Genomic DNA, 18,581 nt, shown 5'->3' with positions numbered 1-18,581 from the left:
GTAGGAGTGCATATGGTAAGATCTATAGCTGTGGTGGTCCGAGTTGGAAAATGGAAGTAAGTGTGGTTACCCCTGTTAAGAAGTAAGAGGTTATGATTATCTAGCAGTTGTTCAATGATGCGTCCTCTTCTTTTGTATTCGGAGCATCCCCACAAAGGGTTATGTCCATTCATATCTCCCATCAGATAAATTGGGGGTGGTAGTTGTTGTTGTAGTAATGCGTCTAGGTCTTCATAAGAGACATCTTCTCCTGGTGGAATGTATAATGAACATATGGTTAATAGGGACCTTGCTATTGTACGAATTGCTACCGCTTCTAATGGGCTATTTAAAGACACCTGTTGTGTTGGTATTCTGTCATTTACTAATATAGCAACTCCTCCATGTGTTATACTTTGAGTTATTCGGTCTCTTCTGTACATTGAGTAGTTCCTGATATTCAGGGTATCTTGTTGTTTGAGGTATGTTTCCTGGAGACATATACAGATTGGTGTGTAATGGGTGATCAGATACTGTACGTCGTCAAAATTACTACGTAATCCACGACAGTTCCACTGGATAATTTTATCCATTATTTATATTTGCTCAGCCCCTCGAGCTGTTTTCGTTGGGTGGCTGTCTTTTGTTTCTCTGTCCTTACTCTATCTTTTTTGAGAAATACCGGTTTTCCGGTATCCATATCTTCTTCTAATTCTTCAGCATGGATTTCCAACGTATCGTCATCTATCTTTCCTGTTTTCTCAAATTCCATAAATTCTGAGTTAGGTTCGTGATTTCGTGGTCTGCCATTACTCTTACACTGTTGCAAGGTTGGAGATTCTGAGGGGATTGAGATCGGTGTGTTTACTGTTTTCTCGTGTTTATCTTGTTGCTTTGCTTGGAGTAAGTGTTTGACTTGTGGAGAAAAAGATTCATTTGGAGGAACTGAGATTTCAGTTTGACATTCCACTGATTTAAATTTAGTTGATACTTGTGCATACGTTGGTCTATTGGTTATGATTGGCTGGACCATTTTTCTTGCTTCTTGGTATGTAATATTGTGGTCTATTTTGTATTTCTGTATTTCTTTTTCTTTTTTCCATCTATCACATGTTCTGGAGTATGCGGGATGTTCTCCTTTACAATTTGGACACTTTGGGGCTGTGGCTGGGCAGTCATCAATCTGATGTTCTTTGGATCCACATTTAGCGCATGTCGGTGTGTTTCTACATGCTGTTTGTGAGTGTCCAAATTGTTGACACTTGAAACAGCGCAAGGGATTTGGAATATATACTTTTACTTGGCAGTTCAAATATCATGCTTTTACAGTGCATGGGATTTTTGGTGTGTTAAATGTCAGGATTAAGGTTTTGGTAGGTATTACATTTCCATCTCTCCGAATAGAAATCCGTCTTACATTCGTCACTCCTTGATTTTGGAGTTCTTTGCTGATTTCCTCTTCAGTAACGTGTAAGAGATCCCATTCGGAGATTACTCCCCGCGAAGAGTTTAAGGTGTTATGGGGGGTGACCACTACTGGTATACCGCCAAAGTTTGATACATTCAGTAACTTTTCTGAATGTCTAGTACTTGATTCATTTCAACTAATAAATGCCCAGATCGGAGTTGCCTGACCGTTTTTGGTGTTCCGGCTAGTCCTTCCAAGACTTTTTGGATGAAAAATGGGGATTTCTTTCCTAATGTCTCCTCTCCAGTGGAGTGGATGATTAGGAACAAAGGAGTCGGTGATGGTTTGGAGCCGTCTGTTCTTTGCCTTTTGGCAGTATTTTCTGGTTCTTCATCAAGCCAATTTGGTGGGATCTTCTCTGAAGTCCCTTGGGAAGTAGTGACTTTACTACTCATGATTTGCTCTTTTAGCCCTGGGAGCGTACCTTCCAACTCCCAGGTTTCCAGCCCCGCCACGAGGAGGCAAGAGCGGTGCCACCAAGTGACCAAGCAGCGGCTATAAGTTAGTTAGTAGGGTTGGTGATTAGTTTGAGATAAGAGAAAAAAGAAAGGTGACTTTCCTTTCTGTTAGTTTGCGAGATCCTTTTAGCAAAACTTACTTATGAAGTACTAAAAAAATGAAGATCGCTATAAATATAATAAACTAAGGATAATTGAGAAGAGCACTCTAGAATCACTTTAAATCACTTGATCACTTGGAAAACGCTTGGCACTCGGGGCCCCATTTTTGAGTGACCATATCATTGGTATTTAAAACATTAAAGGATTCAGGTTACATTTTGGACAGTTAAAGTATTTTGCTTTTATAGACATTGGAGAGCATGAAGAGTTAAAAGTGAAGATAAGGGTTTGAGCATCCATCCCTATATACTGATATACACTTTTACTTCTTGATCTCTTCCAGCTCAGAACAAATTTTCTCTTCCTCTGGTACATAGAGGTCCCAATTGAATATTATACCAGCATTTTGCACAAAGTGACTGGTGTTTCTCCAAATTCTCTTTTCTCCAAAAGATGAGAAGGTTGACACCTTGCTAATTACCTACTCCCCTGTTGAATGCATAACAAGAAAGAGGTATGCTAGTAAGCTCATGAATCAACTAGTAAGCTCATAAGTCAACATTACTAATCAAAAAGATTAGTAATGTTGACATTACTCATCTTTTTGCTCCATTCAACCTGCCGGGGGGGGGGGGGGATTGGACCTGCCAGGTTGCCTTCAAGTTTCCAGCCTGACCACACAAAGGTACCAGTTATCAAATGAACAAAAGTGTAGTACACTACAAGCAAAATATGGTAGCATATGCAGCATCTGCAGATCATTGTGCCATCTAACTAAACAAACAATTTTTTTTCTTGTGACTCAAAGCACACAAACAGTCTGCTTTTCTATCAATTCAAAATGAGACTGATTGATCCAAATTACGTATGACCATCATTTTGAATCCCAATCATTGTGTTCAACATGATATAGCAACATTTTGAAATAGTTTTTTATACATAAAGCCTTTTGCCATGATAAGCCAGTGAGAAAATTATGATAATTTTTCTGGTTGCTTGCAAAAAGTTTTGAACTCTGAATGTTCATTTGTTGTTCCTCAGCTAGAGTACAAGATAGTAATCACCACTGAGAGATTTTTTTATAAAGCTGGTCTTGGCCTATTCAATCATGCCAAAATTCATTATTTGTAAATTTCTAGGCAATATTTTGTAACATAGTATTAGGGTCAGGAAACCACAGGCACCACCTGTGGTTTCCCACATCTGTGCAATATTTTGTAACAAATGCCTTTATACACTTCAACTTCATCACACTTTTCATATATTGGTTTATTCAGATATAAGTCATAAAATGTAAATATGATCACAGCCACTCAAAAATTGTTGAAATTTCTATAATTTGTCAAGAACTGTGAATTTTTGAGAATTACCTTTAATCACTTTTGCCCACAATAAAGTGCCATGTTCAGAACTTATAGTAATTTCTTCCATAACTACATAGGTGAAAATACTCATATGCATATAATAATCAATTAATGTTTAATATTTTTCTACAATATAAAACTGAAGGGAGGACACTGGATACTCCACATTTTTGCACTCCATTGGACATTTGAAAGAATCTGAAACGATACCTTTGATTAAAAAAATAATAAAAAAATGAATTACTTACCTATATTCTGCCAATGAATTGAATTGCTCTCTAGATTTAATTTCACATTTTGCAGACTGTTGTTTCTCATCCCCAGAATGCCCGCTACTTTCCTCTGGAATCTGAGACGGCACATTAGAATAAAATGCACATGGAATCAAAGCTGAAAAAAATTTAAATAGTTTTCATTATCATAATTCCTAGTTCCTAACTTGATACTGATACTCAATTCAACCACTTTTAATCTAAAGGAAACATTCTAAATAAATATCGTGAAGATTAAACTCATTATGTCTAATACTTTTGGATATGAATTATTTTTATATCTCCTGCAACCACAAAAAGAAAAGATGGCAATTTTTTTCTCCATGAAAGGCATTCATAGCAATATCATGTTATATCCAATACTATATTGTACAGGCACTCCCCGACTAATGTAATACTCGACTTCAGTAAATTCAACTTTACGTAAGTTTCTGCCGGCTGGTGTAAACTTAAAAAAATCGTGGAAACGTATTTTGTATCCCATAGGAATAAATGGAGGTACAATAGACTTTTGGAATACCAGCACCTTTGGGGATTGAAGGTGTCATTATTTCAATTTTTCCATTATCTAGAAAGTTTTATGTTTGATAAATTTAATGCAGAAATAATGAGGCTAAATGATAAATAAAGAGATTAAGAATGCAATTTTATTAACTGACCATAAAAAACAAACATCCTGTAATATGTAAACACAAAAAAAAATAAACATGCTTTTGTATATAAACATAAAAATCATAAATGTACTTTAGTGTATAAACATAAAAAAGGAAAAAAATTTTCTATTCTAGTTGATCCCCTTCGAATATGTCTACTTTAGATGTAGAGGATGCCATTTCTCCCCCGCCTCTGTGTCAGCAGACTGTTTTTCTCTGGCAATGTCTAATTTTCTAATTCCGTGTCTTATTTTAAATTTAGTTAACCATCTATCAGTAAAAGTAATTGTTGTATCAATGCCCATTTTTTCTTTAAAATATTTTGCTTTGCCAATAATCATTGACCCTGATATAGCCATACCTTCCATTTTTATTAAAACGATACCAATCATTTTAATAAAAACTACTCATGCAGCACTATTTAAGTTTTCTAATTTTGGCTCGTGTAAACTTTTTCTACCAGCTATCTTATGGTTAGGTTCTGAACATGAGTAAATTCTAAAAGTTTGTGCTTTGAATGTTGAAAATTCTAAAAGTTTGTGCTTTGAATCATACAATGTTGACAATTCAATGTTATATTCTGCAATTAATACACTCCTACTTACACTCCATTCTATTTTCTTTATAATATCACAGTGCTTTTCAACCGGGGTGCTACAACATCCCAGGGTGCCATGTAATTTGGGTTTAAGTTACTTAAATATATATTTTTTAAATTTATATGTTTATTTCATTATAAAAGGTGCACATCCTAATTACTGTGTTCCATAAACCACAATGATAGTATTTTACATATATCAGCTGATCATTCTATTTATTTTTGTATTTTTTTATTTTCAAAATAAAAAAAATACAAAAAACCTCACATTATAAAAGATAACAGTTTCATTGCGTACAATATTACATTGTGGTTAACTTTTGTATATATGTCATATAACTATCATATAACATATATTTTTAATATTAGATATACAGGGTGATTCACTACCAGTGCGACAAACTCGCAGGAGGTGTAGGGGGCACAAAGACGAATCGGAATCATAGCATTGCAGGGTCCGAAATGCCTTCGTCATGCGGTAGAGGACGTTGAACGGGAGGTTGTGTGAACAACGATCCCGCTGGAAGTCAGCATTTGCAAACGGGTTCCCGAGGCAGTAGGATGGACGAGTATTCAAACATTGAACTGGCCGACATGCACCTCGCGTATGGAGCTGCGGACTGTAACGGGCGCGCTGCTCTGCGTTTGTACCGGGAACGTTTCCCGCACAGACGTGCTCCTCATCATACGATTTTCGGACGTGTGCACAGAAGGTTACGTGAGACTGGTTGTTTCACGAGAGGGACCATGAATCGAGAGCGAACGACGAGGATGCCAGACAATGAGGAGAATGTCCTACGTCTTGCAGAAGGCAATCCGAGTATGAGTACTCAAGCCATAGGCCAATGATTGGGTATTTCCCAATCCACTGTATGGAGGATACTGTCAACAAACCAAATGAGTTCATACCATCTGCAACGGGTCCAATCATTGGAGCCTGCGGATTATCCACTCCGGAGGACTTTTGCTACTTGGTTTCTTCAACAGAAACGGTTCGCAAATGCTGACTTCCAGCGGGATTGCTGTTCACGCGACCTCCCATTAAACGTCCTCTACCGCATGACGAAAGCATTTCAGACCCTGCAATGCTATGTGATTCCAATTCGTCTTTGTGCCCCCTACACCTCCTGCAAGTTTGTCGCACTGGTAGTGAATCACCCTGTATATATATAATGCTGATAAAAATAATAGGATATAATCACATTACTGAATGACTAAGCAAGCAAGAAAAAGTATTAAATTATTAAACTGCATTATGGATCTGGGGCACTACTAGTTATAGAAGAGATACCCAGCAACCATAATAAAATATAGACAAATGTTTATTTTCAGTATATTGGGTAGGGGTGCTGACCTGTCAATTGTAATTACCATGGAAAAAAATTGAGAATGCCGGCAAGGTAAAAGAGATAACCTGAAATTAAATTAGATTAATATAAAAATAATGATAATAACGATGGTACCTAAAGTAGTGGGTACTAGGGCTTTAATTACTTCTTCATGGGGTCGGCAACCAAAACCATAGGAGCCACCCCAATAAGCAGGGTCTCTTTCTGTTATGACATATATGTGCAAAATATATACATCATAGCAGACCCGATAGAGACCAGAAGGAAGGAATAAACTTGAAACATAATTTAAAATAAGTATATAAATATAAAATAGAGTTAAAAAGCTAAAATAATGCCAATACTGGCATTATTTTAGCTTTTTAACTCTATTTAATAATTTAATTTAATCTAAAATAATGCCAATATCTGCCAGTTACCATCTAATTTTTTAATTTGATTCTTAATGTTTATTGTTTAATTTAATTTACAAGTTAAATGCTTTAGTTTTAATTTAAGTATAAGAGTAGACATTAACATAGCATTTCGGTTGATATACAGAAATACAAAGACATCCACTTCCAAATTGCAGTAACCTACCCAGTCCAGGGGCCATTACTAATAGAGACGGGAACTTGCGCCCCCGGATTACCTGAGCACCAGCTTTATATTCTTCAATCATATTCTTTTCACTTTCCTACTGCTAAAATTCTTCAACACTCTGAGCTATTAGTGCAATATGAGGGCAAGAGTGTCTATTACTATCCTAAGTACCTTCCTAACTTTGCCTCCCATTAGCTAAATAGCCAGACATTTACTGCTATTGTAACAACATGCATTTAAATAAATACAATATATATATATAGACAAATGTTTTTTTTTCAGTGTATTGGGTGGGGGTGCTGACCTGCATGCATTTACATAAATACAAAATATAAATTTACTAGCTCTATCTTTGCAGCCTGCTGCAAAATAGGCAAATATTTTCGGAAAAAAAATTGTTAAAATATTACATATGCAAATAATACCATGGAATTTACATATACAATAAACCCTTGATTTAACGGATTTCGGATTTAACAGACCAGACAAATAATAATACATGTACATATTATTTTTTTAGGTTATACAAAACTTCAGTGTTATTATTAAAAAATTAATAATAATTACCTATTTCCATTATTGTTTTGATAATTATCTACTTTTATTTTTATAATCAAATTCAGGAAATTGTAGTCAAGAAACTGTTTTTTATTCTTTCTGAAAATGTGTTCAAATAGCTGTTTTCCCAGATTACAGATAAGAGCAGGACGTGACTCGGGACACTAAATTGCAGGTCTACCGACTCGCTTTGTGTTTCTGGGATTTCTGAATTTACTTTATTTATTAAATAATTTTGCAATCCTTACAATTTAAAATCACATCAAGTGATAGAGGAGTTAAAAGAAAGCGTGTGAACTGAAATGTGGCACAGAAATTAGAGCTAACTGAGAAATTAGAACAAGGCATCTCAGTAGCATGTTTTTGTGAAATTTACGCCGTATAAAAACAAACTGTTTCTGATATCCATAAATCAAAGGCCAAATTGCAACAATTTTCTTTAAAATACAGTGTTGATAGCTCTAAATGTGGTTCTACAGAGGGGAGTAGAAAACACATTAAAGTTGCACAGATAAAAACTTAGAAGAAGCTGTGTATAAGTGGTATGTTCAACAGAGATCTAGTGGTGTTGATGTACGAAGTTTTGTGTTGAAATCTGCATGTGAAACCCTTGGAAAACACATGCGACTTAATGTTAAGGCAAGTGATGAGTGGCTGTGGCGTTTTAGAAAAAGGCATGGCATTGTGAACAAGAAATCCTGTGGTGAAACTTTAAATGCAGACACTTCACAAGTTGAGCCATTTAGAAAATTTATAAATGAACTTATTAAATCTGATGGCCTTGTTTTATCACAGGTTTACAATGCCAACAAAACTGGCCTGTTCTATTGTGCTGTTCCTGAATATACGCTGGCCTACAAACATGTCGCAAGTTAAATAAGGAGTGAATTTCTGCCTTACTTTGTGCAAATGCTGATGGCTTGCATTGGCTGAAGCCCATGGTGGTAGGGAAATCAAAGAAACCACGCACTCTTTAAGACATTATGAATCAGTTGCCTGTTATTTACACAGCTCAAAGAATGTGTGGTTTACTTCAGAGATTTTTTCTGACTTCAACCACTTTGTCCCTGATGTGAGGTGCTCCCAGACAGATGTTCTGAAAATTCCCCCAATAATGTAAAAGCATTGTTGCTTCTTGACAATGCCCCTGCTCATCCTAGTGCTGAGAAGTTAGTTAGTAAGTATGGCAGAATTAAATGTCTTTTTTTTGCCTCCTAACACAACTTCAATGATAGTTATTCGGCCAAATGACCAGGGAATAATTGCAGCCTGCAAGAGGCTGTATAAGAAAAACTTTTTGGAAGAAGTAATGGTTGTGTTGGAGGATGAAGAAGATGCAGAAGACACAAGAGGAGCTAGGACACTTCGGAATTTACGGGCCTACAACATTAAGTCTGCGCTCTTTAACCTTGCAGCTGGTTGGAAAGAGATGAAGACTACGACTTTGGCAAATGGTTGGAAGAAGTTGTACAATATTGAATTGGATTTAGATTTTGAAGGCTTTCGGGCAAACGACTTTCGGCATACCCTTGTAAATGCTGGCAACTGGGAAACAACTGATGTTCTGAAATGGCTTGAAAATGATGAAGGTGATCCTGGCTACCAAGTCCTCACTGAAGAAGAAATTGTGGACGAGGTTCAATATGGTAAGGCAGAAGAAGAAGACATTGAAGAAGAGCAAATTACACCAGCATGGCCTACACTGTCTGAAATGAGAAATCTCATGGACATCGCCATCCACCACATAGGGACATCTTCTGACCCTGAAATTGTCTCTTACTATGAACATTTTTGACAGTTCAGGGCGATCATTATTAAGTTACAGCAGAGTGGCAAACTGAAGCTGGACCTTTCTTTAAGCAAAGTTCAATGACTCCCACTCCTATTTTGCCTCCAACTGCTTGTACATCTGAACCGTATACAAGCAAACAGACACCAGTGCCTCCATTTGTGAACATTTCAGAAGAATCTGAAGCTGAGGATTCCCCTTCACCTCCATTATAAGATACTGAATAATAACTACTACCACTATGGTCATGGCAAAATACTCTTCAACTACACTGTCAAAAAGGTGGGTAAATATTACATATTCTTTATTATAATTTAATAATTTTATATTGTACAGTACTATGTATTGTATTAAAGCTTTTTTTTTATATTAAGAAAGATAAAAAATGCCCCCTCCCCAGGTTACATTCGATTTAACGGACTTTCAGCATTAATGGACACCCCTTCTCCCCTATTAGTCCATTAAATCGAGGATTTACTATATATATATATATATATATATATATACACATACACACAAAATCGAATCTAACAGGTGCAAAATTGAATAGGGTGCCACAAAATAAAATAAATTACAAAAAAATAATAATAAATAAATAAATTATTAAAAAAAGGTTCAAAACCACTGTTATATCAAGTTTGTCACTAAGCTTTAATGTTGTTCTTACTTTCTTCTCTGTATAAGATTTATAAACTTTAGGAGCCATAGTGAGAAGGGTTCTTATTTAAAATATTGCAAAACAGCAGTATAATCTGTGATATCAGTATCACTTTCAAAATATTGAACGTAAACAAATACAGTACTCACGTGACTTGCCGTTTTATTTTTTTTTGGAATTGCTTGATATCTGTGCTGTAGGTAAACATCCGACTTCAATGTGCTGTTAGCTCGAATATTCCGTTATTTGAGATGCCATTATTTCGACAGTCTCTAAAAGGACATTTTTATAATGGAGCACTACCCTTTCATCATTATCATATGTTCCGTTATAAGAATCAATTTTGAATGGCTTTGTTGATATTTTTCTAAAGAACATTTCTAGACATTTCTTCACGACCATAAAACAATAAAAACAATTTCCACTTTCCGGTTTATTGGGCTTTTCTGTTAGTGCATCTTATTAGCATTAGCAGGGCACATGATGCAAGAAAGCAAGCTTATATAGCATCAGCCAAAAAAAAAAAAACACAGCTCCTCGTTTCAATCATCCACTCACTCCAAATGTTTGTCTAGTTCTGCCTTGAATCTGTTTAAGCTATCAACTTCTACAACGACAGATGGAAGTTTGTTCCATCAATCAACTACCCACTGGCTAAAGGCAAACTTCCGCACATCTATCCTACAACTGTCTTTCCTCAATTTGAATTTATGCCCTCTCAGGTGATTAATCTGAGCAAGAGGAAGAATCCCATCAGCATTGAGCATGCTCAAACCATTCAAGGCTTTATACACCTCAATCAGATCACCTCAGAGGTGCCTAGTCTCCAGACACTGTAATTTGCAAAACTTAAGCCTTAAGAGCAACCCTTTGTTCCATTCACTAATCTTGTTGCCCTTCTCTGTACTCGTTCCAACAGCTCTACATCCTTCTTAAAATGAGGCCTCCAGACCTGTATACAGTACTCAAGGTGTGGCCTGACCATTGCCTTATACAAGGGGATAATCACCCCCTTATTCCTGCTAGAAAAATTCCTGTATATTGTTGACAGAACAACATGAGCTACTCTTGCAGACCATCTGCACTGCTCAGAAAACTTCATATCTGCCAGCACAATTATCCCCAGGTCCTTTTCACACTCTACCACTGTCAGTGTACTACCACACAGTTGATACATTACTCTGAGGTTACTGCTTCCCATATGCAGTATTTACATTTGTCAATATTAAACTTCAGTTACCACCTCTCAGCCCATCTGCTCAACTTTTCTAGATCCTGTTATTTGTTATTTATTTGGTTTTTAGGAGCATTAGCAACTAAGGCCATATTGCTCTGGGGATATGCGGTGGTCATTCCCTGACCTTTCTGCATCCTCCGTATTTGGTGGGATCACGGGCTCGAACCCCGGTCTAATCAAGAAGCGTGTGGTATACGCTGCTGCTCCTGCCCACATGGCTATGGAGGCACCTTCTAGATCCTGTTGCATCAGCTTACTGTCATTAGTGTCATTAACAACCCTGCCAACCTTTGTATCGTCTGCAAACTTGGACATTAAGCCTGATATACCATCATCAATATCATTGATGAATACAGAAAACAAGCCAATTATAAATCTAATTATAAGCCAATCTAATTATAAACAGGTAGTAAACTCGATCTTATTGCATTTGTGATAATCCCAATAACTGAAATTTTGTGGGTTTTTACGTTATGATGAAATCTTCAATCATATAAGAAACAAATAAATTTTCAGAATCTTCACTTCATTCCTATTTACTTATTATAATGATGAAGGGAAAGCGACCAACTGAAAATGCAAGTGGTGGCAGTGCTGGGAAACCAAACAAAATTGATTTAGAAATGAAGATGAAATGAAATCTTCATTTCAAAAAAAAAAAAAAAAAAAAGATGAAAATGATTAAGTAAGAAGCAGGACAAAGTTTGTCATCTATTGCATGGGAATTAAGTCTCACTGCTTCAACAGTGAATGCTATGTCAAAGGACAGTGTGCATATTAAAAGAACATGTTAAAGGATCAATTCATTTAAGATCAACAGCGATCACAAAACAGCATTCAGGTGCTATATCGAAGATGGAAAAACTATTAATAATATGGATGGAAAATCAGATTCAGAAGCAAGTGCCCCTGAGTCAAATGGCCATTCAAGCAAAAGCAAGAAGTATTTATGAAGGTATTAAGGATAAGTACGGCGAACCCCAAGTCAAGTTCTTGGCAAGCAACAGGTGGTTTAATAAGTTCAAGCATTGCGCTGGTTTCCGCATGTTAAAGTATGCAGTGAAGTTGCCAGTGCCAATTCTGCAGCAGAGAATTTTTGAAATTTCAAAAAATCCCTTCTAAATTTCCACAGTCCTCAACCTCTGCAGCGGCGTACTTATCAGCTGGAGACGTTGATTCTGGCAACGATGCTCGAAAAGTAAGACTTGCTGACATTATGCCTGTCCCCTTCCTTTTTTTGTAATCTTAAAATTTTTGTAATTGCACACTTTGCAATTTTTCCTACGCATGAGATAAAAAAAAAAAAAAATTGAATAATTATATGTACATGTTCATCAAACATTTCTTTTTTGCTTCAATCAGATTCAGCAAGCATAGTTGTGAGAGTTGCATAAGCCTTTCGGGAAATCCCAACTTATGTAAAATTCGACTCACGCAGAGTTCCGTGGAACGCACCCTTACATAAGTTGGGGAATGCCTATAAAGTTTACTAGTAGGTAGAGCAAAAAAAAATATATCTATTACACCATTTAATTTTTATAGTATAAAAGACAAGAAATATTCAGTATGGGGGCACTTTATGTTTTTCTGACACTACAGCGGATAATAAGAACAAATAATATCTTTATTAAAAACAGTCGACATCCAAAAAAAATTATTTCCATAACACTTCACTTCCAATGCTAAAGCAAAAACAAAGTTGAAACTAAAGTTCTAAGAAAAATTAACACAGGAGGCATGCAGCACAAACACTATACTGTTAGACAATTTAAATACTTTTCCAATTAAAAAATAACTAATGATGCACACCTAAAGTGAAGACCATATGGAGGAATATCAAAATTCACACTGAAAATTAAATCTCTAAAAAAAGATCAATACAAGACTAGGCAAGCGAAACACATCCAAGTACGTACTGAAGGAAACTAAAATTCACAGTAACATACTTTTAAAACACAATTTTAAGTTTTTCTCTGTGTGTGTGTGTGTGTGTGTGTGTGTGTGTGTGTGCGCATGTAACTAGTGCACCAGAGTGTACCCACCCTTCTCTCTCTATCTCAGATGCAGATGGCAGAAATATACACATTATCACCTCAATTTCTCATCTCCTCTGGAATAAGAGAAACATTAGATGTAGAAAACTAAGTAGAATTTGCATAACACATCAAAATTCATTAGTTGCCTTTTATCAAAATGCTCAGAGGAGCCTTCAAAATAAGCTTCATATCCTTGAGCAGATCATCCTATCAGAGTAATATGATATTGTGGGTATTACAGTAACCTTGTTGGTTCACCAGACTAAAGAAAACATTGACATGCGTAAAGCGCTGCATAATTCACAAGTTAAACTGCTTTACTGTAATTAGTCAGGAGTCCAGCCAAGAACAGTGGCGTATCTAGGTATCGTCATAAGGGGAGGGGGGCACAGTGACCAGACTTTTGAGTTTTTTTTTTTTTTTTTTAGAACACCTCCTGCGTTCTTTTTCTTTAATTTCAAATTTTTGGTTGGGGGGACATATGGCCCTCTTCCCACCCCTGGCCACACCAATGCCTTGAAGCCTTTGGATCACTCAAGTTTGGCAACATGAATATCGATGTGCTTGATTTTAGCAATTAGCAGAGGCATATGAGGCAAGAAAGCAAGCTTATACAGTCACAGCCAAAAAAAAAAAAAAAAAAAAACTTCCCAAGTTTGTCCATTTCTTCTTTGAATTTATTTAAGCTATCAACTTCCACAATGACAGATGGAAGTTTGTTCCAGCAATCAACTACACACTGGCTAAAGGCAAATTTCTGCACATCTACTCTACAACTGTCTTTCCTCAATTTGATCTTATGCCCCCTCAGATTTGTAATCTGAACAAGAGGAAGTATCCCATCAGTTGAGCCTGCTAAAACTATTCAAGGCCTTATACACCTCAATCAGATCACCTCGCAGGTGCCTAGTCTCCAAACACTACAATTTGCAGAACTTAAGCCTTTCTTGGTAAGAGCACCCTTTGTTTCGCTCACCAGTCTTGTGACCCTCTACCACCAGATCAACTTCTGTTTCTGGAGGCACCAACTAGTTGGCAAATCAAATGCATCAAAATTCTACATGCTTTATTTGTGGAGGCTTTAACTTCCCTCAGCAATTTGGCAGTCTCAGAAAAATGCTAATGCAAGATCTTGAGACAACTGGAATGGAAATCATAGAATTCCGAATGCAGGGCTCCAATCAGCTGGACCTCATCTTTGCCTGAAAGCACAACAACCTGTTACCACCTCCAGAAACATATTTTGATTCAGGCCATATACCAGTGACATTACTTCTCCCAGTGCCTTCAACAAACTTCAGCCAGCAACTTCGCAAGTCCAGTAAATTCAGTAGTCGGCCACGACTACTTAAACATCCAAAAAGCATATTTTTGCTGCCTTTGCAATTTTGTGGGATATGTTAACAACTTGTCCTACAGATTTGACTGTTGACCTGCTCACAAGATGGCGTAACACCATTGTGAGATATGCAGCATCAAAAAGGGTTACCATTACCTCAAGGTTCAATACATGGTAGCAGTGGCGGATTAAAGTCAGTTGAGGCCCCGGGCATAGAAGAAAATATTGGGCCCCTTAAAAAAAAGAGAGAGACAGGGAAAATAAAAATACATGTTAATACATGTATTTTTAATTACATGTATTAACAATTACAGTTATAAATTTGTCCAATGCTCCTTTCTGTTGGTTGGCAACTTGCTCACGTCTTTTTTTAATTTGTCATTTTTCAGCCCCTGATAGATGTCGTTTCATTTTTCTAGCTACCATTGGTAGCCTACCAATGAAAAGAAAAATATAAAATTTAATAGTCTGAATAATTAGAATACTAGAGAAGAGATTTTTCGCTATAGTGCAATAAATTAATGATTAATTAAAATTCAAAAATTATTCATAAACTACGAAAATCCAGGCGCTGATGTAACAACAGGAATTAATTTTATCTTAATATAATTTCAACAATATACGATATACGCGTATTTCGTAAGTCTGCACTGCAGGAGAACCTTTGTAAGTACAAAGTAGCAAATATGATTCTATTGCTCCGATGAGCGGTAGCGCAGCCAAGTGGGGCCTATGCAGCGTAGTATGTGTATAGTAGGCAGCGTAGTAATGAAATAATGAAAATAAGTGAATATAAACATACTATCATGTTTTACCACCAATTGTAAACTTGTACGTAATTAAAATTGCACATATGAAACCAAACTTGGTGTCATTAGAAAAAAGTATAAAGTTGAGGTTTTGCGGGGCCCTTCAGAAGTTGGGGCCCAGAGCGTGCGCACGGTGTGCCCACCATTAAATCCGCCTCTGCATGGTAGATACCATGTCTTCACTATGGCTTGATGCTCAAGCAATACCTGCATACCATCTGAAAGGAGAATGGTGACCCATCCCCACAAGGTAAACTACTCCAGAGCTGAGTCACAAGCCATACTTTCACAAGAAATACTTCGGTGCCACTTTGGATAAAGGGAAAATTCAATATGTGAATGTTCAATTAAGCTTCCTGCAAAATCCCAACCCAGAGGAGTGGCTCAACCATATCACATGGTTCTCAAATACTGTACCCACCAATCTCAAGGTCCCGTATAATTGGAACCGATGGAATATCCTTGACATAATCGTCACCACCTAACAGTATCTGTTAGATGATGTTAAACGCTATCAAAGAATTACTGCTCTCAGATGTTGCTGGCCACAATAAAGTGCTGCACTTCATGCTAAAATGCTTGCTTAAATTGTGGAAGCTAAATGTAAAAAAAAGGCACCTGGGATGGATGGAATCTATCCAAGTACAATAAGGGAGACAACAAATGAGATCAGTAAACCTTTAACATAATTATGAGAGCATTTTTGGATTCAATGAGATTCCTGTGGACTGGAGAAGTGCAAACGTATCTCCAATTCACAAAGGGGATCAAAGGGACGCGAATAATGACAGACCTGTTAGCATAACATCTGTTCCAGAGAAAACAATGGAATTGCTGGATTAAAGCAGGATCATTTAGACATGAGCAGTTGTACTGCAGTCACAGAATAGATTTATTTCACTAGTTGTAACTTTCACTAGGTGACATTTTCTGACCAATCTGATTGGATAGTATGATACAGTGACAAAGGATCTGGATGCAAAAAATAATTATGACTTCATATACTTGGATCTCGGAAAAAGCTTTTGGTACTCTAACATCAGCATTAGTAAAGGAACATGATGCAAGAAAGCAAGCTTATATAGCATCAGCCAAAAAAAAAAAAAAAATCTTCTAATTTCACCCATTCACTCGCTCCAAATATTTGTCTAGTTCTGCCTTAAATCTATTTAAGCTATCAACTTCTACAATGACAGTTGGAAGTTTGTTCCAGCAATCAACCACATGCTGGCTAAAGGCAAACTTCCACACATCTATCCTACAACTGTCTTTCTTCAATCTGAATTTATGCCCTCTCAGCTGATTATTCTGAGCAAGAGGAAGAATCCCATCAGCATTGAGCATGCGCAAACCATTCAAGACTTTATACACCTAAATCAGATCACCTCGCAGGTGTCTAGTCTCCAGACACTGTAATTTGCAAAACTTAAGCCTTTCTTCGTAAGAGCAACCCTTTGTTCCATTCACTAATCTTGTTGCCCTTCTCTGCACTCGCTCCAGCAGCTCTACATCCTTCCTAAAATGAGACCTCCAGACATAAAAGCCTGCTGAACAAACTGGAGTAGTGTAGCATTAAGGGAAAGTTCTAGATAAAGGATGGTCGAGTGTGAGAAGATGGAGAGTGGTTAATAATGGACATTGCTCTTTGTGGACGACTTTTATTGCTGGAGTTCCCGAGGGTTCAGTGCTGGGCCCATTTTTTGTTTTCAATATGTAATAATGATGCTGATGAAGGTATATCAGGCTTAATGTCTAAGTCTGCAGATGATACAAAGATTGGCAGGGTGGTTAATTATAGTAATCATGGTCTAAAATGGCAAACTGAAGTTTCATAATGACAAATGCTAGGTACTTTATATGTGTACCAATAATACCAGTTTAACATAGCAACTGTGTGGTATTACACTCAAGGAAACGGAGAATGAACATTATGCAAGTTAATATATATTTTGGTTCAGAATTAGGTTTGTTTGTTATTTATTTGGTTTTTAGGAGCATTAGCAACTAAGGCCATATTGTTCCGGGGATATGCGGTGGTCATTCCCTGACCTTCCCGCGTCCTCCGTATTTGATGGTCACGGGCTCGAACCTGGTCTGATCAAGAAGCGTGTGCTACGCACTGCTGCTCCTGCCCACCTGGCTACGGAGGCGCCGATTAGGTTTGTACAAACACCACTTGTTCCACAAGCATAATTTGAATTAGGTGAATAACGCTCAAAAGGATGGGTAAATAGGGAATGGATTATGGGTAATATAAGTACATCAACAGCATATTATAATCAGATTGTTTTTACCTATCATGTCCATTACTCTGAAAATGGTTTATTTTTCATGGGATCCAGATGAAAAGCAGGATGGGGTGTTATAATAAAAGATAAGTAAAAAAAATTAATACAGCTCAAGAAATTTCAAATGGAAAGTGAGGTAAATTACATATATCTTATAGTTTTCAATTCAACAAAACTGTTATATATATGAAATTTTTCTTTAAAAAAAAAAATCGTTTGCCAGAAGACATGCAAACAACAAAATCATGAAAATCAGTTTTTCATTTTTCAAAAATTTAAGTGTTTAATGAAAAATTCTGATAGTGAAATTGTTGTTACCAATAAGACAAGTGAATTATCAATGTTTATTGATAATGACCCTCTGTTACCAAGAACTAATAAAGCTATAAGGATTTTTGTTTGTTTGTTTGTTTGTTTTTAGAAGCGAAAAATTTGTAGTTTTTTTTTAACAGATATCCCAATTTTGTTTACATAAAATTGGGAAGCCCTTGACACACCAAGGGTCCTGAGCTGGATATCATCATTCTCATTCTTGGTGATTCCCTTCTACTTCTTCTTTTCTTTCTCTCAGGGTAATTCAGATTTTTTTTTTTTTTTTCGGCTGGTGCAGCATAAGCCTCAGGCTTCCTAGCACCATAAATATCGTGTCCGCGTCATAACAAACTGTCTCACTTTAGAAACTTGACCTGTACATCCCTTCTGACTCCATCGAAAAATCAACTATGCCGCCCGGTTTGAATACACTACTTTCTAAACCCAATCTTTACGCTTACTGTACGTTACCTTTAACCTTACCTTTTTTCCGGATCCGAATTATAGAACCAAATAAAAGCCTGAAAACTGCCATAATCAATTATTCTATTACTACCAAACGTCCATAACCCGCCATATCTTGACTTTTTGATAAAGCGCCCATGTGCGACTTTTTTTTTCCTTTGCATTGAAACACAAGACTAATCTGCACTCATAAATTTAATAATCATAAAATTCACTAAATAATCACTAAATGTAGGCTTTTTAGGCTCTCATACAACACTTAAAA

The 18,581-nt window shown here is 36.6% G+C and overlaps 1 protein-coding gene across 1 annotated transcript in view; it reads right to left on the bottom strand.

Moving 5' to 3' along the window:
• Window positions 1-18,430, bottom strand: part of mRpL19 (mitochondrial ribosomal protein L19) — a 96,180-nt gene extending 77,750 nt beyond the window's left edge. Inside the window, exons 1-2 of the mRNA XM_090378900.1 lie at window positions 18,335-18,430; window positions 3,620-3,761 (exon numbers count right to left, since the gene is read on the bottom strand). Coding sequence (XP_090235026.1) covers window positions 3,620-3,761; window positions 18,335-18,386 — 194 coding nt within the window. The 5' untranslated portion in view covers window positions 18,387-18,430. The remainder of the gene's footprint in view (window positions 1-3,619; window positions 3,762-18,334) is intronic.
• Between the last annotated feature and the right edge of the window lie 151 nt (window positions 18,431-18,581).

The sequence above is a fragment of the Mastigoproctus giganteus genome, chromosome 8, assembly GCF_048544385.1.
Source record: "Mastigoproctus giganteus isolate SK-2022 chromosome 8, ASM4854438v1, whole genome shotgun sequence".
Taxonomy (NCBI): Eukaryota; Metazoa; Arthropoda; class Arachnida; order Uropygi; family Thelyphonidae; genus Mastigoproctus; species Mastigoproctus giganteus.
This window is presented reverse-complemented; position numbering and strand designations above follow the sequence as displayed.